This window comes from Rhinatrema bivittatum, chromosome 6, assembly GCF_901001135.1.
Source record: "Rhinatrema bivittatum chromosome 6, aRhiBiv1.1, whole genome shotgun sequence".
NCBI classification, from domain to species: domain Eukaryota; kingdom Metazoa; phylum Chordata; class Amphibia; order Gymnophiona; family Rhinatrematidae; genus Rhinatrema; species Rhinatrema bivittatum.
This window is the reverse complement of record NC_042620.1, coordinates 235,740,878-235,766,672: the sequence shown is the minus strand read 5'-3', so window position 1 is coordinate 235,766,672 and position 25,795 is coordinate 235,740,878. Positions and strand designations below refer to the sequence as shown.

The 25,795-nt window shown below is 39.0% G+C and overlaps 1 protein-coding gene across 2 annotated transcripts in view; it reads left to right on the top strand.

Moving 5' to 3' along the window:
• The window catches only part of LOC115094017 (endothelin receptor type B-like), a 53,413-nt gene that overhangs the window by 4,609 nt on the left and 23,009 nt on the right, over positions 1-25,795 (top strand). For both annotated transcript variants that reach the window (XM_029606637.1, XM_029606638.1), the window contains exons 2-4: positions 6,976-7,532; positions 12,672-12,784; positions 20,867-21,071. In XM_029606637.1, coding sequence (XP_029462497.1) covers positions 7,068-7,532; positions 12,672-12,784; positions 20,867-21,071 — 783 coding nt within the window. In that variant the 5' untranslated portion in view covers positions 6,976-7,067. The remainder of the gene's footprint in view (positions 1-6,975; positions 7,533-12,671; positions 12,785-20,866; positions 21,072-25,795) is intronic.

Below are 25,795 nucleotides of genomic sequence, written 5' to 3'. Positions count from 1 at the left end.
GCAGAGAAGACCGGAGCAAAGAATTTGTTTTGTTTGTCTGCTATGGCATTATCTTCCCTTAGTGCTCCTTTTACCTGCTGGTCATCTAACGGTCCAATTGACTACCCTGTAGACTTCCTTTTTTGATGTACTTGATAAAGATTTTATTAGTTTTTGCCTCTTTGGTAAAAAGTTTCACCTCAAATTCCCCCTTGGCCTGCCCCAAACAAACACTCCCCTCTCTCTCACACACACACACACGTGCACTCTCTCACTCTCTCTCTCTATCACACACAACCACATTTACTTCCCACAAAGCCATATCCCCAAAAAATACACACCTCACGATGTCCATATATACACTAACCCTTCCACCTACATAATCCAAAAACATACACACCCCACACATCCATCCTTCCAGATAGATGCCCAAAACACACACCAAACCAGCCCTATGCCCCTACATGTACCCTCCCACATCAAACACACACCTCTGCCACACACACCTCCCTCACATACAATATTAACACACACACACACACATCCCTCCTCACTCCCACACACCCCACCTATACCCTCCTCATACACTCCATTACCCCCAAGCCCACCCTCATCACATCCACACCCAAACATATTCCTTCTGCAACTCTATGCTGGAAAGCATTCCTGAAGCCTAATTTGGGAAATATGTTAGCTGGGCTTCCAAGATGCCCATTTTTAAACAACTTCTCATACAGACTTTTAACACTTGCAATTGCCCCTTTTAGTTTCCATCAAATTTCCTCGTTATGCACACTAACCTTTTTCAAGTTAAATATTACTAAAGTGGTTTTATTAATTTTTCCTCCAGTGATTATGTAAACATTTGTTGTATTATGATCATTTCCAAGTGACTCCGTCACCATTACTCCTTACACTAGATCTTGCATTATGCTGAAGTAGTTCTGAAGTAATTCCTCCTTTCATTGATTCCAGGACCAGCTGTTGCATGAAGCAGTCATTTATAGTATCTAAAACTTTACCCCAATATCTATTAGGTGAATTTCTTCTTGGGCAAATGCTAGGAAGATAAGTTAAATCTAGGAACATAAGATATGCCATACTGGGTCAGACCAAGTGTCCATCAAGCCCAGTATCCTGTTTCCAACAGTAGCCAATTCAAGTCACAAATACCTGGCAAGTACCGAAACATTAGATAAATCACAAGCTACTGTTGCTTATTAATTATCGTAATAGCAGTTTATGGATTTTTCCTCTAGGAACTTATCCAAACCTTTTTTAAACTCAGTTACACTAACTGCTTGTAACCACATCCTCTGGCAATGAATTCCAGAGCATAACTATGTGCTGAGTGAAAAAGAATTTTCTTTGATTTGATTTGTTTTAAATGAGCTACTTGTTAACTTCATGGAGTGCCCCTGGTCCTACTATTATCTGAGAGAGTAAATAACCGATTTACAATGTTCAATTTACGATGTTCAAGTCCTTTCATGATTTTGTAGACTTCTATCATATCTCCCTTCAGTAGTCTCTTCTCCAAACTGAACAGCCCTAACTTCTTTAGTCTTTCCTCATAGGGCAACCATTCCATGCCCCATATCATTTTGGTTGCCCTTCTCTGCACTTTCTCCAGTGCAACTATATCTTTTTTGAGATGTGGTAACCAGAATTGCACACAGTAATCAAGGTGCGGTATCACCATGGAGCAATACAGAAGCATTATGACATTCTCTGTTTTATTTACCATTCCCTTCCTAATAATTCCTAACATTCTGTTTGCTTTCTTTGATCACCACAGCACACTGAGCCGACGATTTCAATGTATTATCCACTATGGCACCTAGATCTCTTTCCTGGGTGGTAACGCCTAAGATAGAACCTAACATTGTATAACTACAGCAAGAGTTATTTTTCCCTATATGCATCACTTTGCACTTGTTCACGTTAAATTTCATCTGCCATTTGGAAGTCCAATCTTCCAGTCGCACAATGTCCTCCTGCAATTTATCACAATCTGCTTGAGATTTAACTACTCTGCATAATTTTGTGTCATCCACAAATTTGATTGCCTCACTCAAAGTACCCTTTTCCAGATCATTTATAAATATATTAAAAAGCACCGATCCAAGTACAGATCCCTGAGGCACTGCACTGTTTACCCTTCTCCACTGTGAAAACTGATCATTTAATCCTGTCTTTTAACCAGCTTGCAATTCACAAAAGGACATTGCCTCCTATCCCATGACTTTTTAGTTTTCTTAGAAGCCTTTTATGCGGGACTTTGTCGAATGCCTTCTGAAAATCCAAATACACCACATCTACTGGTTCACCTTTGTCCACATGTTTATTTACCCCTTCAAAAAAATGTGGGAGATTTATGAGGCAAGACTTCCTTTGGGTAAATCCATGATCTGGGTAAATCCATGATCTACTGATGATGCGAAACAGGTTTTTCAGAAATATGATGAACCTACTTTGGATTTTTCAGCGAAGCCAATAATTGAACTTTGATTCTCAAGAATTTTAATCAACACTAAGTGTTGCTCTCACACTGACGTGTGATTTATGAAAAATAACCATTGGAACAGCCCCTGAGGCAGCTCCTGCGTGAGCGAAACTCGGCCAAACTCAGGCATATTCCAATAAAGAATCCCTTGATATACCGATCACTACCATTTGTTCCACTACTATAATCTTCCAGAATACACTGTTTCCTGCAAAACTTTAATCCTACTTGACGCTTCTCCATCATTTACATATAGTGCCATCCTACCACCAATTCAATCTGCTCTGTCATTTCATTATATATTGCACCCTGCTATTACAATGTCCCATTGGTTATCTTCTTTCAACAAGGCCTCTGACATGCCTGTTATGCCTACGTGCAGGATCATCACTACAGGCAGTCAAGATGGATACATATCCAGAAGATCAAGTTGGGGGACATGTGTGCCAGAAGACATAGGCAGGAAAGTGAGTCACTCACCACTTGGCCCCTTTTTGGCCTTCTCCCCACACCCAGATGTGCAAATACATTCCCCAGGATGGCCAATAGCAGCCTAGCCTGCCCCATTGTTGTGGCAGGCTATGGAAACATGGCCATTTGAAAGGGGTCGGGGAGCCAATGACAGCCCTTGTTCCCCTGTGACAGTCCTGACTACGTATATACAGGTATGTCTACTACAGCACATAAGTGGAGAGAATGATTTCAAAAAAACAAATTAATGATGTAAGCCCTTTAGCAAACTCTGCTTTATTTTAAAGCAGGACCCTAAAAACTGTAGCACCACACGTTTAATAAATGAAAATGTCTTATGTTTTTGGTCTTACTATTATCTGAGAGAGTAAATAACCGATTTACAATGTGAAGCAAGAGACTTCTTACGTGTTTCCAGAGGTAAGAACTCGATGTTGTTCATTACGTACCCTACTGCAGGAATTCTGCCTCTACTCCAGGTGTCGATCCCGCAATCTGGTATTTAAGGCTGGATGGTTCAGTTTGGGAGCCAGAACATTCTTTTCATCTCGACCCTTTGAGGTGTGTTACTAGCAATGCTTCACATTTTAGTAGGTGTGGCAGAGTGATGCATGACATCACTGAACAAACCACTGTTGATCCCACACTGGGACTGGTGCATATTCAGCTGGCACATTGCAATAATGCTAACAGTGAGGATAATTTTCTCAGCCATTTCCATTGCTTAATTCACATACCAGGGCAATATAGAAAGATGCATTCAGCCGAACACACCTTTCTACCTGCACTTCAACGTGCATTTTCTGTGCACAGAACTTACTGCTGATGCAGGAAGGAGTTTTGACTGCAGAAAATGTGCATTCCTAAATGGGAGAACTGCTTAGTGCCCTCACTGGAAATCCCATTCAAATGAGGGCACTAAGCAGTACTCTCCAATGCAGAGAGACTGCATCTGGCCAGCACATCTTTTTTGGCACTGGAAACTTAACGCTGGATCAGAGCTGGGGTTAAATTTCCAACTCTACCATGCTGGCACTTAAAAGCCCTAAAAAAGGGGAAGCATGTTTTAAAATTGAAAGTTCAATTCTGCTAAATGTATGTGCGACATTCCACAATGTGAGTACTTTTTTAGCCGCGTTTAGACGAGACATTCCCAGGGGAAGAAAATAATGCAAGTAGATTGCATTTTCAACTCTAGCATCGCATTATTTTCCTATGAAAAGAACTACTTGCCCAGAAAAGCAGCTGTAATGACCGTGGGCATGCTGTACTTGTCACGAGTTTCAAAGCAAACGTACGCAGGGCCCTTCAAAAACAGGTGCCAACTCCTCCGGTAAAAAGGTACCCGCAAGCTTTCTCCCAAGGCGGAGAGTTTGAACGTTTATTTTATTTACTTTAAAAAAATGTATAGCCCACCCGCATTCAATAACTCTCGCAGCAGGGTGCAAAGCAAACGTACAAAGTACTAAAACATATAAAAGCAAGACAGGCACACGTTGACAAAGAGCTTCACCTGCAGAATGTAATGTAAACTGCATACAAAAACGGTTTTGTTCTTTTTATACATCAAGTTTGTGGCCTGCAGAACAGAGCACATTTGGGTTGCGGCTTGCACAGCTACTATCTCTTCCTTATTTTGAACTATTCAAAGTATTTTCCCACTTTCTCCCATCCCAATCTTCCTTCACTGCAATGTTTCACTGGGGGAGACAGATCCCTCTTAACTCATCAATCGGTCAGGATCTTGGATTTTTCTCATTGGAATGTGCTGCTCCTTTTGGTCTCTGTTTTGGTGGATTAGCGACTTTCTTTCACATGTATGACCACCCTTGAAACATGAAAGCATTGATCTATAAATGCAGGAAGTGAAAGAAAACCATTCTCATGAACCAAGTGAAAGGAAGCAAACAACCCACGGCACTAACAATCAAACTGGGGTAAAGATGGGAAGCAGGCAAAACTGATGGACATGGATTGTTCTCAGCATTGCCAACTCCTTCAAATTTTTTAATGATAAGTCTTCCAAAGTTTTACTGACAACCTAACATTTTTTCCTGACACATTCTGTCATTGCCTTTGTGTGCACAGTTGGATTTATTAGGCTGAAATTATCTCCTTTGTGCACTGACACATAGACTCTCCCGCGTTCTGCAGCTTCGCAGGTCCAGAGGATACAGCACTGGAGGATCCAGGCTCATCTCTCATGACATTTTTAAGGACATTAAATTATTTTTATTGATGTCATTTTATTCTTTTTTTTTTTTTAACTGACTGTCAGTAAATGTACTGACAGTTGGCAACCCTGAGTGCTATCCATGCAAAGATATGTAAGAAGACCCAAACCGAAAGCTTTTGCAGCGATCCAAGTTAGTGATATCCATTTAAGTCCAATGGCCACCTCAAAGAACTTGCAATAAAGAGGATATATGGAATAAGTCTGGAGTGCCCAGGTTTCCTTGTTGGAAATCTATGTGGTTATAGGAGCTGTCTTGTTTTGTGGAAATTCTATGTGCATATCCTGGAACTGTGATTGTCTTTAAGTAAGACAATACCCCGCAGGAAAGCTTTCAGTGATCTCTTAAGCCACAGGGACATTGCTGACCACTTTATTTATTTAGACATTTTATACTCTGTCGTTCCATGTGTAGATCACAATGGTTTACAAAGTGGCATTCATAATTATAACTCAAGAGACAAACAAACAAAGATTAGTTACAGAGGAGGTATTCATAGTCAGGCATGGATGTCTATCAAGAGACATTTTCTGGTACATATTAAAATTGATCTAGTACATAAGACAAAGTACAGATAATTACAACAAAATGATAGCTTTCACACCGTACACACAGGTAGAATCATTTTCAAAAGGACTTCTGCAGGTAGAATAGTGTTCTACCTGCAGAAATGACCTTTATACAAAATGTCCCATCCAATATGTGGTTAAAATTTGACAAGTATGTCATGTTCATGCGTAAGTTTATCCAGACTAAATGAAGGCATTCATGGGGTGAAGTTGGGGAGGGATTTGGAATTATAGTGAATACTTTGGGATTTTTAAAAGTATGTACGTAAGTGTTGTGTTCACAAAATTTGAATGGGATAATTTTCAAAGCGGACTTAGTCCACTTTGAAAATTGATATGTTATTGGCATATTTGTCAACTTTTTATGCACGATGTTACAAAATTCCCCCATAAGAACTAAAGTAAAGAGTAAGAACTTGCACTGTAATATTAACTTACTATAATTACCATATATACAAATTCACATTCATTTCACACCCTCTGTAAGGCATCTGATCAAGTTCCATTGTTTTTGTTGGTTTTTGATAAGGCACGAGAGCTATGATTTGAAGTACTTGCCCTTGTGGTACCAAAGATTACTTTGCAAATTGAGATCTATGTGTTGGTTCTGTGATGCCCACATTAAATTTGCTTTCTGAAAAGGACTTTGTTACTGACTTTATTTTACCTTTGGCAATGGAAAATGAAACTGTAACACTGTCTTGTGATTTCCTTTCTTGACACTATTTGATAATCTGGTGGTCAACAGAAGCCATCCTTTTAACATTCTATATCGGGGTAGGCAACTCCAGTCCTTGAGTGCCACAAACTGGCCTGGTTTTCAGGATAGCCACCATTAATATGCATGAGCTATATTTGCGTACAATGAAGGCAGTGTATGTTACTATATCTCATGCATACAGTATATTGGCTTGCACTGCCTTCATTGTATGCAAATATATCTCTGAAAACCAGATCTGTTTGTGGCACTCGAGGAGCAGAGTTTCCTACCCCTGCTCTACATATTCCTAAAAGAGACACAAAGAGCTGCTATACTTAATATCAGATGTTAGCAAAGGTTTTGGACAAATGCACAGACATTCAGACTGTACTGCCTCAAAGAGTAAGTGAAGTTGAAATACTCTTTGAAGCTGTATAACACTAAAATATTGTACTGTGTCTCCTCAAATCGAGAACATAACCTGTTTCTTTACTTGTGTTTCTCTCTTTCCCACAGGATAAGGAAAAGACCTAATCAGGATATTTCCTCTGAATTGCAACTACAAGTAAAACCTGGAATTTTGTTATTGCCCTAGCTGTTAATCTTCAATGGCTAGGATCTCACTGCTTGTGCCACTGGCCATTTCCTTAGCTTGCCTTTGCTTCAAAGTTTGTTGTCAGGACCTCCAGACACCAAAGAACATGAAGGAGAACACTGATCCACTGATAGTTCTAAGTCAAGAACAGGCTTATAATTTGGTCCAGTTAGATACTCTCCAAAACGCTTTGATCTCCAACCTATCAGAGAAAATACTTGGAACCGGAAGTGCGCCACCAGAAACCACTCAGCCTCCTTTGTGTTTGACGCCAACTGAAATCAGACACGCTTTTAAATATATCAATACTGTCTTATCTTGTGCCATCTTCATTGTGGGAATCATTGGAAACTCTACATTGCTAAGGATCATTTACAAGAACAAATGTATGAGGAATGGACCCAATGTCCTCATTGCAAGTCTGGCCCTGGGGGACTTATTGTACATCCTTATTGCTCTTCCCATCAATGTGTACAAGGTAGGCTCTGCAAGACATATGAATTGTCTGGTGTGTAGATAGCATTGTTTGAATTTGATAACTGATGATGAAGGCCAGGTTTGCAACAAGTTCCTTGCTCTCAGTTGGCTGAGGAAGAGGGCTATATGCTGGGCTGAAGGAAGCCTTGCATCTACGATTTGGAAATAAAATCTAGTACTTTAGGTGGTGTATATATGTATGTATATATATATATATATCGTCTTAAATCATCCAATAGATGGCAGATGGGAAAATGTCATTTTTTATGTGCTTACAGAAGACAAGACCTCCGATTAATATGCCATCAGAAGGTATATTAATCTATCCTAGTACTGGTGCAAATTTACTGCTGTATAAAAGAATAATGTGAAAACACGAAAATACTTTCTGTCTCAGTACAAGCAGCAGCAACCTCTAAGCCAGGTTAGTGGGATACAAAGTACAAAGCTATTTCTTTTGTTCCTGCCAAACAAGCCCTAAGGTACAATACAGAAAAACAAACTGTGTATGTAGAGGAAAAGGTGGCACACTTGCAAAGAGACACCATACAAATTCAAGTTATTTATTTTTCAATCATTATGAAAAGACAGAAAAATTCATATTACAGAAGTTCTGAGGAAGATGCAATAGGATAAGAGGTTGAAGTTTATCTGCTTAAACTATTCAAGTTAAATATGTTCCTGAAGGTCAAAAAGAACAGAATTCTTTAAGGTCCACTTTGGAAGGAAAGGAGCAATGCAGATGTGCTTTAATTAATGTTCTCACTAACTAATATGCTCCCCAATCCTATAGTAGGAAAGTAAAATAATTTTTGGCTAGATTGTGATAAAATTGAGCGAAACTACCAGAGGAAGGAGTTTCTATACTTTAGGTTGAATTGTATTAGTTTGCAAATGGATACAATCATCACTACAGACCTCACGAGTCAAGAATAGATATTCCGCAACTGAAAAACATGTATTCAAGGCTTCCATGGCGCACATCTATTTATTGATTCCATTTCATATTACGCTGTTTTCATTTGTTCAAGGCGGATTACAATTTATACATACACAATTTATTACACATAATCACAAAAACTATACAATATCATATCTAAAATAATTTAAAAAAACAAAACAAAAGTATTGCACTATCAATGTTACCAGCATTTAAATCACCAAAGAGTCTGCATATGCCCTAGCAAAGAGAAAAGCCTTTACTTTCTTCCTAATTCTTAATTCTCTTCTTGACATACTTCACTCTCTTGTTAATTTGTTACAATGTAAACCGGCATGATGTTCCGACGAATGTCGGTATATAAAAATCAACAAATAAAATAAATAAAGGTGAATTATTCCATAACATCAGAACTGCCAAGGAAAATGCCCAATACATAGTTGACTTTAAATGAAATAAATGAATAGAGGGAACGGAACACAAGTTGTGACCTAATGAGTGCACATTGTACACAAGGATGCATGGTATAAGCTTACTACTCGGGCAGTACTCATCAGGAAATAATGATTTATATGCCATGGCTAAAACTTTAAACTGAATTCTATCATATATTGGCATCCTATGTAATTTTTTTTGATATAAAGTCAAACTAGATCCCCATAGCAATCCAAATATTACTCTAATGGCACCATTCTGGACCAATTCGAATACGCTAATTAAATTCTTTGAAAGTCCCAAATAAAGTGCATTGCAATTGTTCTAACTGACTCATAACAGTCATTCAAATCACTATTATAAATCCTCAACAAGCAAGATGTACTTATGAGAACGGAGCATTCGTAATTTTAATGAAGGACAATTTTGCAACATTAGAAATCTGTGCCTCAAAGAGACTGGAATCCAGTATTATTCCCACATCACATACCTTATCTTGCAATTTCAATGTACGAGACCGTGAAATATATATTTGTCAGGTGTTATTGGCAGTACTAATTTACCTAACCATTGTTTTCTTATGATTTAGAACAAAACAGTTTACTTCCATCCCATCATATATTCTCGCCATACCCCTAGTAAGATCAACAAATGGAACTTCATCTTTAAACATATTAAGAATGTAAAATTGCACATCTGTGTAAAATTTGAAAAAGAAAAGTGAGAATCCATTACATCATCTATTACAATACACTAATATAGGTGAAAGAGAAGCAAAATTTTAATTTGTCAATAAACAGTATTAATCAAAATTGCAATAGAGGTTCTGCCCCTTTTTAACGTGCACATTTGTCATTGCTTAAGGCAATGCAAGTTACACTATATAGCTAGGGATCTTTGTTTTCAGCTTTTATTTTTTCTTTTGAATTTCAATGTTATAATAGAAAAAAATCAATGGAAAAATTATTTTTCTCCTGTGTGCTTTAGAAGTCACTTTTCACTAACACTGAAATTCCCAGGAAACACAAAATAAAAAGTGAAAATGAAGGTCCCTAACTATAGTATAACATTTATCTGTGCATCACAAATCAGGGTAACAGGAAGTCTGGAGACTGTTATGGAATTCTTACTGCAGCAGATAAATGTAGCTATAGCAACGATACTGAAATCAAAATGGTCACCTTCTATGATGATTTACATACCAGTACCCAGAATGCTCTTAGGCTCACACACCTGTATTCTGACAGCTCAGGGAGCAAACTGAAAACTTTGTCTGTAATACACGCATACTGTGATTAAGCCTTGTTCTGTAAATGGTAGAGGCTTTCTTCACTAAGCAGTATATGATCTATTCATAACTCCTAAATCGCAAACAAAATAATCTGTACCCATTTGTATACTGTGCCACAAGGCGAAACACCTAAGGTTTATGGCATTGGATGGAAAATAATTTGAGCAGACAAGATGCTTTTATCTACCTGCTGAGACATCAAATCTTGATTTTCATATTCTTTGTAAAATATATTGATCTCCAGCCACAAGCAGGTATTTTTTGAACGTGAACTGCCCTACAGATTAAGCATAAAAAAGTTCCTAGCAATTAGAAAAGCAACACCATGAGAAAATGCTACCTGCACCTTTTTCAACTGAAATATGGAGAGTTGAGAATCATTCTAATGACTGAAGATGCTTTCTCAACCCCAGAGGCAGACATGGATTAGCTGAAGAGGGAGCAGACTAAATATGGGCCACTGGGTTTGGAACCCTCTCAACTATTTCAGAGGATATAAGTGTAAGAGGATGATTCAGCATTAAAATAATTCTACAGCAAGGATATTCAAATGTATCCCTTGGCTGTACTGTAACATGCCACAACAGGAAGGGCTTTACCTAAACTGCATTTTAAAATGGGTAATGTCACACCCACACTTGTTTCCTGCCTCAGAGGAACGGTCAAGAGAGCCAGTTTCTGAAAGGAGGCTTTGGTGCTCTCTTGGCGTTTTGATATAGCCTCCTAATGCATCTTGGCACATACAGTGGTGATTTCAGTTGGACGATGCAGAGTAACAAATAGGACAGTACATTAGGATAGAAGTTCAAAAACAAGGAATGGCAAAATTTCTCCCTCCAGAAACTGCATTGCTTGCCATAAGAGTGTGAATATGACATTACAAAGCTTTCTTTTCAGTCAGTTACACTGCAATTTTCATTCATCAGCATCCAACGTATGGAGCACATGAAATTGCACTACTAATTTGCTGGATGGGTGGTGGCAGTCATTGATGTACATTACAAAACTGGTGTCTCGGATGTCATTTTCAAACCTCCAGTTCCAACTCTTTAGTGCTCTGGCTGAGAAGAATAATTTGCATGCTTAAAACCAAACAATAATATAAATAAGACAAGGTTTTTTAACCCTTTCCTTGAGTATCCCCTAGGCATTTGAATTTTCAGATATCCACAATGGTTATGCATGAGACAGACTTTCGTACAGTGGAGGCAATACATGCAAATCTATCTCATGCATATTCATTGTGGATATGCTGAAAACCCGACTGGCTAGGAGGTACATGAGGACAGGGTTGAAAGCCCCTCTTCTAGAACATATCAGCAGAGTCCTGCTGTGTCAAGGTATCTCTTGAGGTACTGGGAAAAATTTAAGAGAGAGATTTTAAAAGCCTTACGCACGCAAAAATGGCCACATATATGCATAATTGAGCTGCATGGGAGCTACAGGAATTTTAAAAAGCTGGGAAGGATGCACGCAATGAAATGTACACACATCCAGAAAAGGGGGCATTCTAGAGGCGGGTTAAGTGTCAGCACTGACACTTAACCCGTAATTTTCCTCAGCCGGCGATGAAAATTCTAACAAGGAGTTGATTTGTACACTGCAGTCTCTGCTAGCTGCCTTGTACAAATCAACTTCTTTTCATCACATAAGGACTAAAATTATTTAATGATGTCAATTTTACAATGAATGCCTCTGAATATTTCTGTAACACCAAACCCCAACTCACCTCCAGAAAACGCAACCCAAATCAAAGTGTCCCCTTACAATGGTGCATATATTGAGTGTCAGGCTGAGCCCTGCAAAGAGTCTCAGTCTCTCTCTCACTCACTCTCTCCCCATGTAAAAGTTGTAGACATGCAGGAAAAGTAATTTAAAACCTACATGCATTCTTTATAAAATAGCGCATATCTTTGCATGCGTTTATCTGTGCACGCACAGCCCTTTTAAAATCTAATCAAGTTTACTTAGGGAATAGCCACTGCTATTAATTGCATCAGTAGCATGGGATCTTCTTAGTGTTTGGGTAATTACCAGGTTCTTGTGGCCTGGATTGGCCACTGTTGGAAACAGGATGCTGGGCTTGATGGACCCTTGGTCTGACCCAGCATGGCACTTTCTTATGTTCTTACCTGTAAGATTCTGGGAAAAACCTAAGATTCATAGCATGGTCAACTACTTGAAGGAGATAAAATGAGTACCAGTTATCACTAGATGTTAATGTTTCAATATGTGGAGCTACAGCTTATAAGTGCACTAAAGACAATAAAAAAATCAAGCAAATGTATGCTTCCCTTGTTTTGAATGATTTCTTTTCATCGTGCTTATTACATGGTGAGATGCAAAGTATGTTCTGCTTCTGTTGTCTAATTTGATAAATGGCAGAGAAAGAGAGAGATGCTTAATTGCTATAGTCCTGATATACAATATCAGCCCATGCATCATATCTGTTGTTTTCTCCCTCCGCTCTCCAGCTGCTGGCTGAAGATTGGCCGTTTGGAGTACAGGTGTGCAAGCTGGTTCCATTTATTCAGAAAGCCTCTGTCGGTATCACCGTCCTCAGTCTCTGTGCTCTCAGTATAGACAGGTAATTGCTGATATTCCTTCCTCCTCTCCTTCTCCAGCAAAAATAACTTTCCATATACTCTCGCTTTCCGAAGTTACCAACCGGCTTCATTCTTCTTAGAACAGGCTGATGCAGTCCTAAGCTAACCCCCTTTGTATGTATGGATGTGTGGCCCTGCTTTTATTACAGAAATCAGAACTGTGAATCCATGTACACAGTAGCACAGTGGTTCCCAAACCAGCCCTCAGATCTCACCTAGTCAAGCTCTTTCTCAAAATATTCATTATTTAGCAAGTGTGAAATGTATTTACATATGCTGTATCTCCATTAGCAAATATATCTCATGAACCTTCATTGCAATTATCCCAAAATTCAGACCTGACAAATCATAGAACTCGGAGTAAAATCAGAACTGGATAGAAAATTTGACAGCAGAACCAAGATGGACTCAACATAAAACATTATGATCTGATTCCATGAGACAAGCCTAATGTTGAGCCATGGGAGCTAACTGCTCATCTATTTATATAAAAGGCTTATGGCGGTCGGTTAGTCTGTCTGTCACAGTGTGGCACTCTGGCCACTAGATAGAATATGGATGTTGGAAATTGATCAGAGTGAATGTAGCCTATATGTTAAAATGTGGAATTTTCCAGCTTTAGGGATCAAGTGGAACTCACGGAAGAGTATGCCAGTATATGAGTGGCAATGTGACTAAGTCCAATAGGGGAAGGTATCAGAGTGGTATAAAAGAGGTTGGTCCATGAGGATTAGCTGCTAAGTCACTGAGGAAGGAGTCTCAGGATGGGAGAATCTGGAGTGGCTTGAGCCAAGGAGAAGGAACAGGTGCTACACCCAGAGGTGCTAAGGGGTTCCAGTAAGAATTAAGGAGTGTGAAGCTGAAAGGGGATTTGGGGTTTCCACAAAGCCCTACAGGAGTTGAAAGTAAGAAGAAGAAGCAGAGAGAGAGAGAGAGTCTGAGGAAACAAAGACAGAAAGGATTGGAATAAAGTGAGAAGCTGTGTTGGAGTTCTGAAGGACCCAAGGAATTATGATGCCTACAAGAAGTTCCAGTTATGACCGAGGAACTGCAACTGACTGCTGAATCAGACAAGGCAATGCCAAGTACTTTTGACTGGTACCTGAATAAAGAGTGAGTATTGAGAAAAAGTGTCAGGATGTTCTTAATAAACTGGCTCTCCCCCATTCACTTCTCCCTAGCATAATGATAAAGAAATTAGGGGTAAATTTGAAAAACTTATGCATTTAGGCAGTTTAAACTGGAATATTTTAAATATTTGGGAGTGTGGATTCCCTCAGATTTGTCTACTCTGTGATATCAGTTTTAAGGAATTGTTGGACCTCTTCAACTCACACTTAAAAGTATGGCAGGAGCTCCCTCTATCTTTACTGGTTAGATGTGCGCTTTTTAAGTTGGTTCTCCTCCCAAAATTGCTTTATAAGCTACAGATAGATGCTTCCTAGTTGGAAAGACTTAGCTTTTTTGAGGTTGATGGGTTGAGTGGAGAATATTTTGATAAAACTGTGGTATGGCAATACTGTTCCTTTTCTTTGTCTCCATTATTATTCTTTTGTTCTTTCAACACTGGTTGTGTCTTTTGACTTTATTCTTGTTGCTATGTCAACAGAATTAAAAAAAAACAAAACTGGAATATCTAAAGGAACCAGATACATGCTTAATGAATTTCCAAAGACAAAAGAGAAACAATTACATAGGTAGACATGGTTAAAGTCGAGGCAAAATGGCCTCTGATGTGGTCAGCCTGTGGCAGGCTCTTTGTTGACATGACCCCCTTCTCAAGAAAAGGCTGCACTGGAGCAGCCCTGCAGAAACCTATTTCCACCACTGCTGCTGTAACAATAGAAGTGGTAGTGGCATGATGTCCCCCCACATCTGGCACCCAGAGCAGCTGCCTGTTTCACCCATCCCTTCTGACATCCCTGACTAAAGTTAGAGATATAAAAAAAAAAGTGGATGCCTTAGGGGCATGATCGTGCAAGAGAAGAAACTGAGTCAATTTTCAATATACTAGGCATTTAAATTGTAGATACATTTACACTTGTCTAGGTCAGGGGCCTCTACTGTGTTCTGGGAGGACTTTGATTATATTGGTAGCATGGAAGTACAATCTATTATGGGGAAGTAAATAAATTCTTTTTGCTCTTTAGATCCCTGTCCATTCTCAGTTCTGTATTTGCTTGGGGACGAGGCCTCGGAGGCTCTTATGTTCCTCATTTATCTTCTTGCAGTGAAAGATTAAGTTCTTCAAGATCTTAAAAAAGCACAAGTACAACCAATACTTAAGCAGGGGCCCTTGCCAGAAGACAGTCCTGCAAGTTATTGGCCTATATCCAACTTTTCCACTTTAGACAAATGTTTGAAGAAGGCCATTTATATCCAACTTAACGACTACTTAAACATCAGCTTTTGCATCCAAGTCAATGTGATTTCAGGGAAAATCACAGAACTGAGACCCTACTCTCATCAGTTTCTAATTTTTTATTCCGGAAAATGGATGGTGGTAATGCAATGATCAATATTTTTTAATGTGTCCTCTGCCTTCAGTTACAGTCTTCCACAGCATTCTTTTGAACGTCTGTGGGAGATGGGTGTTTGAGGTAGAGTTTTTGCATGGTTCCAATCTTATCTTGATGATAAGAAACAGCAAGTATTTCTTGACAATTATTTTTCAGATTGGTTTATTACTGAGACAGGTGTTCCTCAGGGATGTTTATAATATTTACTTGAGACTTCTTTGCACCCTATTGGAAGACAGTGTCTTCTACTCTGTATTTACACTGATGACATTCAGCTGTACTTTCCGGTGCAGGCATTCAGTTCTACAGGAGGTGTTTGTTAATAGAATATTAATTCATGTATGTCCCTTCATTTAATATTAAATATGTCCAAAACTGTTTCTCTAGGAAAGTCAAAATTTTTTTTTTTACTTTATATTTATTGAAATTTAAAAAGGAACAACAAGTATACAAACTTGTGGTAACATATATGAAAGGCAGTAAGCCATAGTAATATACATAATAAAGAGAGAAAAAAGGGAAAATCTGAAATAATTAAACACAATTCATCTCTCATATAGTATTAAGGAAATGGGAGATACCAAAATAAAAAATTAAAGAGCAAGACAAAAAAGAAAATAAACAGAGGAAAAAGAAGCAGCACTTGAAAATACTCAATACAATTGCCATCAATCAGATGCCAAGCTAAGGTAGCTGAGGGATGGGCATCTAAATATGAACATAAATGCTCAGGATCAGAAAAAATGTTGGGCTCCGAGTTGAATGATAACATATTGACAAGGAAATTGTAAGGTAAATTTAGCACCTAGGGCCAAAACTTTTTTCCAATGTTCCTGAGTAGATCTAGTAATATCAGGAAAAATCCAAACTCGTTGTCCAAGAAAAAGTGACTGTCTATGTCGGAAAAAAGATCTTAAAATCAAAAGAGAGAAAAAGATTTCCACATCTAGAAATCTCAATGTCCATTGAGGATTCCAAGAATTGGGACAAATCCTAATCCAGCTCACGAGAAGACTCAATTAGGTTCAAGTCCGAAGATTTTATCATGTAACCCTTAGCAAAGGTAGGCATTGCATCTGTAGGAATTCTCAGAACCTCAGTAATATATTTTTTAACCATATCAATAGGAGAAATTAAATTAATCTGAGGGAAGCTCAAAATCCGCAGATTTAAATAGCGGATAGAATTTTCAATATTTTCAAGTTTCCTTGAATAAGAGAAATCGGATTTATCCAGCATATCTTGAACTAGCTGAAATGAAGAAACTTGCTGTTCCAGAGCAGAGATCTGCTGAGAATGAGGAACAGACTCAGTTTCAAGAACTTGAACTCGGCCAGCAAAAGTAGAAATACTTTGGTATGATCTCATGGTCCTAGAGAAATCTATATCTTCTCTGGTTCAAGTTAAGTCCATAGTAATAACTGAGGGTCTAGGAAGTGCAGGATGAAACAAGAGAGGCTCCATACCTCGGCCAGCTTGTAGGGCATTCTGTTCTCCTAGATCTTGAATACTGTCCCATGTGGGAGAAGAGACTGCCAGGGGTCCGGTATGTAAATCCACTCCACTCACTGGCTTCACCGATCACACTGGGGGTAGTAGGCCCGACACCGCAGCAGCAGCCAACCCAGTCATAGGTGCTATGGGAGAGTCCTCCCCAGAAGCCATCAATATAGGAGCAGTATGTCCATATGACGGCGAGAAATTGCCTGAGTTCCCAGACACATGGGGGAGAAGAGGAGTCGTCGGCGCTCTGGGGCTGAGAGTAGTTTCAAGATCCAGCAACAGAGCCACCTTCTCCACGGCTTCAGATGCCAAGGACGCCACCGGTGATGGATCAAGTGCAGGGGAAAGGAAACCCTCTATGATAGGCTGAATAGGGTCGGATCTGGGAGAGGCCAGGACCAGGTCCCGGATCCTTGCCTTACGCTTTCTATGAGGCATAGTAGTAAACTTAGAAGGAAAAGAGGAGCTCCAAAACCCTGTGCCTCTCAGCAAGTGGCTATCTTGGATCTCAAAAGTCAAATATTTATATGCTCAAAATATCAGTCACATGTCTTTTCAGCACATCTCCATTAGCTTTAAAGATACAACCAGGAATCTAGGCTGTTTGATAATGGCATATCTTGTAGGCCACAGCTGCAGAACATTATTAGTTCCAGATATTAAAATTGCGCATGCCATGTCAATTGAAATCTATATTAAGGGCCTCTGATTTTCACACAACCATAAGGGCATTTTTGCTTACCACCTTTGATTATTGTAATTCTCTTTTATTGGAGTCCCTGGATCTTATCTAAGGACACTTCAAGTGCTACAAAATTCTGCCATGCATTTGGTTTTTTAGGTGCCAGCAATGGGACCATGTGAATCTCTTTGCAAGCATTGCATTGGCTCCCTATCTCTCAAAGGGTGCAATTTAAAGTCCTGGTTTTAGTGTTCAAAACTCTTAATGGAGTTGACCCCTCTTAGCTCTCTGAACTATTGTGTTTCTATAAAACATCACATTCTCTGTATTCTTCCAGCAAAATGTTATTAGCTCTTTCATCAGTTCGGGAAGTACACTTCACCAGGAGTAGATGAAGAGCATTCTTTTGATTTGGCCCTTTGCTCTGGAATGCCCTGCCAGAGTCTTTATGCACCATGACACTGCTAAGTTTCATAACCATTTGAAATGCCATTTATTTAAAGAGGCCTTGGCAGTACTTAGCTAGATCTCTTAGAGTGGCAGGAAATATTGGGCAGAGTTTGACGGTCATTATATTGGTTAGCTGGATTTGTATTTTATGTTTGTATATACTTTGAATTATGTTTTATACTGTGTATACATTTTTGTTTGGATTTTGTTTTACACTATACTTCACTTAGCACATCCTTGTTATAGAGGAAACAAATACTTTTAATAAATAAATAAATGTAGAAGTCCAACTAGAGAACCTCATTTAGGCATTCACTTCAGACGTTTTGTATGTCTAATCCTAATGGTAACAAAACAAAGTACCCTGCACCGCTAATTTTTTTGGAATATTAACTGACAAACAATCCAACTACCAGAATATCCCGTATCAATATTTATTAAATTATGTCTTATAATTTCTCACTATGGAACATGTGGTTCCTTTTTGTTGTTGCTACCAAAGTTTTCTTTAAAAATGCCAAGACAATTTGTTGAAGGAGGAGGTGGGATGTTTCATAACTTTTCGGGTAACATTACCACCATGTAATGTATTAAGTTTTTAATCATGAACGATCCACCTCCATCCTTGATATTTTTTAATTATATGAAATATGCGCTCGTGTAGATTAAAATAAGTCTTTTTTTTAAAGAAAAGTTTTTTGTAGTATATATACTAGTATATATACTACAAATTATTTTGTAGTATATATACTACAAATTTTCTTTTTCGGTTTGATGTTGGCGTTCAGAAGTGGTAGTGGGAGCTGGTATTAGAGTTCAACGTGGTAATATATAAGAAATGGTAACGCCATTTGGGGAAAATGACATTTTTGTGAGAGCTCATTTGAGATGTGCTGAGGATTAAGAGTCGGGGGACGGATCTGCTCTTGTACGTCTATGGGGCGTATAGATGTCATTTACAAAGGAATATTGAACCAATAAAAAAGATGAAAATATAAGCAGCAGGAAATTCTTTAAAAATTCTCCTGAGGAAGCCTGAGGAAGGCGAAACATGTTGAGAAGATTAAAAGAGGAAGAAAAGAAATTGAAATAAACTTGCCATGGGAATGTGCAAGATTTATGAAATTGAATTTTTTTTGCTTGTAATTTAATCTGAAAATTTGTATTGTAAAAGAAGACTTTGGGTTCTATGTAAGAATTTAATTCAAAAATGAAGATGTTTTTAGAAGAATGGGAAATGTGTGAGGGAGTGTAGTGAGTGTGGTATGAATGAATGACTAAGTGGTATGTTTGGGTTTGAGGTGGATATTCCTTGTGGGAGTTTGTTTTTTTTAAAGTTGATTTTCTGGAATTTTTCCATTTTGAATATTAATAAAGTTTGGAATAATCTATATATATATATATGTCACTATTTATTTTTGGATATTTGTAGTTTGGTGATATATGATTAAATGCCATAATAGTTGCATATGTATATCCAGCTAACTTTAGACCTGCCTGCAGTGCAGTCAGAGTTAGCCAGTTAGGTTCACCGACTAACTCCACTCCTCTCCAGAACGCGTACCACCTGCCCCAGGAATGCCCCTCACATATCGGGCTGAATTCTAGTTATCGGGCTAGAATGTAGCCAGATAAGTTGCCAAATATCATGGCTAAGCCATTTGGATAGAAAGTTATCAGTCTAAATGGCTTATGAATATCTACCCCCATTGAGTTATCATTTGGTTTGTTGTCAGATTGTTTTAATATTCATATATTACATGGTGCGCCCGATTTAGAGTATACTAAATATTTGGGCAAATAACTTGATTTTTGACTTACTGTTGGTCAGGGTTCCCCAGACTTGATCCTCAATAGCTACAGCCCAGTTGGGTTTTCAGGATTTCTGTAATGAATATGCATGAGATTTATTTGCATGCACTGTCTCCTTTATTTGTAAATAGATCTCATGTATATTTATTGTAGAAATCCTGAAAACCTGACTGTGTTGCAGCCCTCAAGGATTGAGTTTGGGGACTGTTTCTGTTCTAAGCCCAGTGCCCCCATTATTGACAATTGGTCATAAATATAGGTTTTACCGTCTATAGACAGTGCTCCAAACTCTACAGAATGTAAATGATGCCTTGTTTGTACTTAGAGAACTGGGATCCCAAGGGAATGCTCTGCTGTTCTAGTACAATTAAGAACACCATTGAAATTCTCAGTTATAATGGAGTCACTAATATTAATGCGAGTACTACCAGAGAAGTCTACAACAGTAAATGAGACAGGAAAGAGGGCAGTTGCCTTGTAATATGTATGCCTTCTTCAGAACCAGGGTGCTTTTGGAGGCCATGTTACTGACCCACACACACTGTTGAATTTTGAGCCCTGCATTATACATTCTGGCTCTTATTATTCTGTTTTTCCTTCTAAGGCACTTTTCATATGTGGAAAAACAGTACAAGAACCAAAAGTCAAACAGAACTTGTCAACATTTTGGGCCATGGACCCCAAGTGCAAGTCTCTCAACATTATCTGTTCCAGCAACATTGGGACCAGTACACCAGTCAATGACTTATCTCATTCTTTTCTGTCATTGTAAATATGCATCCTGTCCTTCCATTACATGTAATAACTAGGGTAACATTTATTATACATTTGTATTGTTTTACCAGATCATGCATGGGGGCAGAAGTCTTATGCCCAATCTACAGAGGATAAAAATCCCATGACACATTTCTAAAGAAATGGTGTGTGTCAGGAAAGCAGTGTTTCCTATGTAAAGGCATTAAACTACTATGACAAAATTTGAACTATGTATTTCTGTTAATATCTTCAGTGAAAATATTTGCAGTTATAATTCATTTGCTAATCTGATATCCAAGTACAAAGAGTTAAAAAGATTCTTTCCTTTATCCATGTGGCAGGTATAGAGCTGTGGCCTCCTGGAACCGGATTCAGGGAATAGGAATTCCCATGTGGAAGGCAGTTGAAGTGACCCTTATCTGGGCTGCAGCCATTATCCTGGCCATCCCTGAAGCCATTGGCTTTGATATAGTTGATCTGAGCTATCGAAAGCAGAACATGTGGGTCTGTATGCTCCTACCCGAACAGAAATCAGACTTCATGATGGTAATGTACCTTTTGAAAAACATAATTTTATATATAGAATATATTTTGATTCTTTAGCTTTATGGAGCAATAGGATTGAGAAGTTAACTAATACTTAGGTTCAGATGTACTAGAACAGCTTTTCCCAGTTTGTGTCCACAGCAAAACAAAACTTAGTACATCTGGCCCTAAGTCATGTGAGCAGTCACACATGCCAGAGTATATTTTAGAGTTCAATGCAAGGTCAGATGCATTGCAACACTAAGATTATAAACTCTAGAAAGAGAAACTGAAGAATTATTTCAGTGACACTTTACTGCAGTCTTGTTTTTTTACCACTAGCACAACAAACAATCACTAAGGGAATGATTCACCCAATCTGAGACTAGAAAGGCGGCAGAGGAAAATAGATATTTGTGTAGGGTGGCAAATAAAAATAATCAATATGCAAAGCTGGAACACAGGCTGCATAGGAGTGTAAGCAAAATAAGGGTATTCTGTAGCCTGTGGGGGGACAGTCTGCTTTTCCCGTCTCTCCCGGTTTTCTCTGGGGAGGGGCAGTGCTACTAAAGATTATCACTTTTGTACCTTCTATGTGATAGGAGCAGCCCAGGAAAGGACACCTGTACATCTCAGAATCAGAACTTTATTTTCAGACATTTCAGATTAACCACTTAGAATAAAATAACATCCTATGCTAGGTAAGAAACTTCTACCATCCTTAACACAGGAAATACTTATAAGTTCTAGAACTTAGCATATGTAAGTGAACTCAGAGCAGCACATGTCAGAATCCTTGATTTGCTTCAAATATTAAATAAACATAGCTGATTACTCCAATATAGATGACTGAAAGATTACCATTAGTCTCACCACTGTAGATGCTTGGCTTGCACAGCCGGGAGATACTGCAGCAGAATCCTTGCTGTGTGCTCTGGAATCTTGAAGCTGGGCTGCAGGAAGGGGCATAAGAACATAAGACTTTCCATACTGAGTCAGAGCAAAGATCGATCAAGCCCAGTATACTGTTTCCAACAGTAGCCAATCCAAATCACAAGTACCTGGCAGGATCCCAAGAGGTAGATAGATACCATGCTGCTTATCCCAGGGAAAAGCAGTGGAGTTACCCAAGTCCACCTTAATAATTGTTTATGGACTTTTCCTCCAGGAACTTGTCCAAACCATTTTTTTTAACGCAGCTACACTAATAGCTTTCACCACATCCTCTGACAATGAATTTCAGAGCTTAATTATGTGTTGAGTAAAAAAATATTTTCTCTTAGTTTTACATATATCACCTAGTAACTTCATAGAAACATAGAAAATGAAGGCAGAAAAGGACCAAAACGGTCCATCCAGTCTGCCCAGCAAGCTTATGGTAGCATCTGCTGCGCCATACAGGTCATCCTCATATTTAGTTCCTCAAACTGCTAAAGTCAGGGCCCTTGTTGGTTGCTGTCTGAGTCCAATTCCCCATTACCTCTTGTCATTGCATCAGAGAGCAATAATGGAGTTACATCAATAGTATGAAGGCTTATTGGTTAAGGGTAGTAACAGCCACATCATCAAGTTACGCCCATGCTTATTTGTTTTCCCCACATACTTATTTGTTTTCCCCGACCCGTAAAATTCAATATCCTTGTTGGTTGCTGTCTGAATCTAATTCCCCTATTCCTCTCTTCCCTCTGTGATTAATGCAGAGAGCAATAACGGAGTTGCATCAATAGTATGAAGGCTTATTGGTTAAGGGTAGTAACAGCCACATCAGCAAGTTACCCCCATGCATTCTTTATTTCCATCCTCTAAGCTTTAGGGATCCACAGTGTTTATCCCATGCCCCTTTGAACTCTTTTACCATTTTTGTCTTCACCTCTTCATCTGGAAGGGCATTCCGGGCATCCACCACCCTTCTCCATGAAGAAAGATTTCCTGATGTTGGTTCTGAGTTGTCCTCCCTGGAGTTTCATTATGTGACTTCTAGTTCTACTGACTTCTTTCCAACGGCAAAGGTTTGTCAATTGTTCATCATTAAAACCTTTCAGGTGTCTGAAGATCTGTATTATATCCTGCATCCACCTGCTCTTCCTCCAGGGAATACATATTTAGGTATTTTAACCTCTCCTCATTTGATGGAGATCCCCCACCATTTTGGTCAGCCTTCCTATGTTTCTGCCTCTTTTGAAATAAGTCTCCAGAACTGAATATAATAATCCAGCTGAGGCCTCGTCAAGGACTTGTACAAGGGGATTATCATCTCTTTTTCTTACTGATTATTCCTCTCTATGCAGCCCAACATTCTTCTGGCTTTAACTATTGCCTTATCTCATTGCTTTGCCGTCTTCAGATTGCAAGACACTGTCACCTCAAGATCCCTCTCTTGGTCCATACACAACAGCCCTTCACCCTCCATCACTTACAGCTCTTTTGGATCACCACACCCCAGATACATGACTCTGCACTTCTTGGCATTGAATCCCAGCTGTCATATCTTCGACCACTGTTCAAGCTTCCTTAAATCACGTCTCATTCTCTCTACTCCTGCCGGCGTGGCCACTCGTTGCAGATCTTAGTGTCATCCACAACTAGACAAACTTTACCTTCTATCCCTTCTGCAATGTCGCTCACAAAGATACTGAGCAGGACTGGTCCCAACACTGATCCTTGTGGCACTCTGCTTAACACTGTTTTCTCTTCAGAGGAGGTTCCATTTACCATCACAAGCTGTTTTCTATCTGTCAAGAAGTTTGAAATCCATGCCACCACCTTGGCGCTCACTCCCAAGCGTCTCATTTTATTCACAAGCTTCCTATGCAGGACCATATCAAAAGCTTTGCTGAAAACCAAGTAGACAACATTGAGCGCTCTTCCTCGATCCAATTCTTTAGACACCCAATCAAAAAAATCATTCAGATTTGTCTGACAAGACCTTCCCCTAGTGAATCCATGCTGCCTCAGATCCAGCAATCCTCCTGAATGTAGATAGTTCACTATCATTTCCTTCAGCAGAGTCTCCATTAATTTTCTCACCACCGAGGTGAGGCTAACTGGCCTCTAGTTTCCAGCCTCCTCTCTGCTCCCACTCTTGTAAAGCAGGACTACTACCGTTCTCCAATTACTTGGCATCATTCCCATTTCCAAGGATGTATCTTGTATTGAACAGGTCATGCAGCAGACCTGCTAGCACATCTCTGAGCTACCTTAGTATCTTGGATGAACCTCATCAGGCCCCTTGGCTTTGTCCACTTCAGTTTTCCTAGCTCTTCCCATACATTCTCTTCGGTAAATGGAGTTTCATTTACTCCACCCCCATCCATGGTCTAGTTAATTAGCGATGGTCCTTCTCCAGGGTCTTCTTTAGTGAACACCGAACTGAAGTATTTGTTTAATATTTCCACCATTTTTTTGTCTCTCTCTACACATTGATCCTTGTCACCTTTCAATTTCACTATACCACTTCAGACCTTTCTCCTTTCTCTGAATCTGCAAAATGTTTTTTCACCTCACTTTACCTCTTTGGCAATCCTTTCTTCCACCTGACTTTTTGCTTTCTTGATTACTTTCTTCATCTTCCTCAGTTTCTCCAGATATTCTTCCCTGTATTCCTCTTTTTGGGATTCTTTATATTTCTGGAATGCTGTTCTTTTTGCTTTTATTTTTTCAGCCACCTCCTTTGAGAACCAGATTGCTTTCTTATTTATCTTACTTTTTATTTACTTTTCTAACATATAGATGTGTTGCCTTTGTAATTGCTCCTTTTAGTTTGGCCCAATATTGTTCCACCTCTCCCATTTTCTCCCAGTCTTCTAGTTCTACTTCCGGGTACATCTCCATTTCGACCATGTCCTTACTTTTGAAATTCAACACTCTGGTCTTCATGTGACTTCTCTGTATCCTATTTGTGATGTCAAACCATACCATTTGATCACTTCATTGTGTGTCCCCTAGTCTTTGTATTCTTTGAAAGAGTAAACAACTGATTAATATTTACTCGTTCCACTCCACTCATTTTATATACCTCTATCATATCTCCCCTCAGCTGTCTCTTCTCCAAGCTGAAGAGTTTTAACCTCTTTAGCCTTAACTCATAGGGGAATGATTCTTTCACCTTTATCATTTTGGTTTCAGTTCTCTGTACCTTTTCCAATCCTGCTATATAGTTTTTGAGATGTTTTGACCAGAACTGCACACGATATTCAAGATGAAGTTGTACCATGGAGCAATACAGAGGCATTATGATAATCTCAGATTTATTCTTCATTCCTTAATTCCTAACATTCTATTTAATCTCAGCTGCTTCTGCACACTAAGCAGAAGATTTCTACATTATCAATGATGACATCTAGATCCTTTTCCTGAACGGTGATTCCCAATATGGAACTTGTGGAAGTTCTATCCATAAAGATTCAACATTGCATTTTGTTTCCTGTAGAACGTTTATCCTGTTTGACTCAATGCCCTATTTAATAAATAGTGCCACCCCTCCACCCATTTGATCTATCTTATTATTTCAATATAATTTGTACCCTGGTATCAGTGTCCCATTGGTTATCCTCTTTCCAACAAGTCTCAGAGATACCAATTTTATCTACCTCTGCATCTAGTGCTTCCAAAGCCTCCCTCCTGCACTTTGTCATTGGTGCCCATAAGTACCAAGACAGCCGGCTCCTCCCGGCTAACTAAATGGGATAATTAGACTCATTCACTGGGAAATAAGGCAAGAAATGCATTCAGTGGCCCAGAGCAGG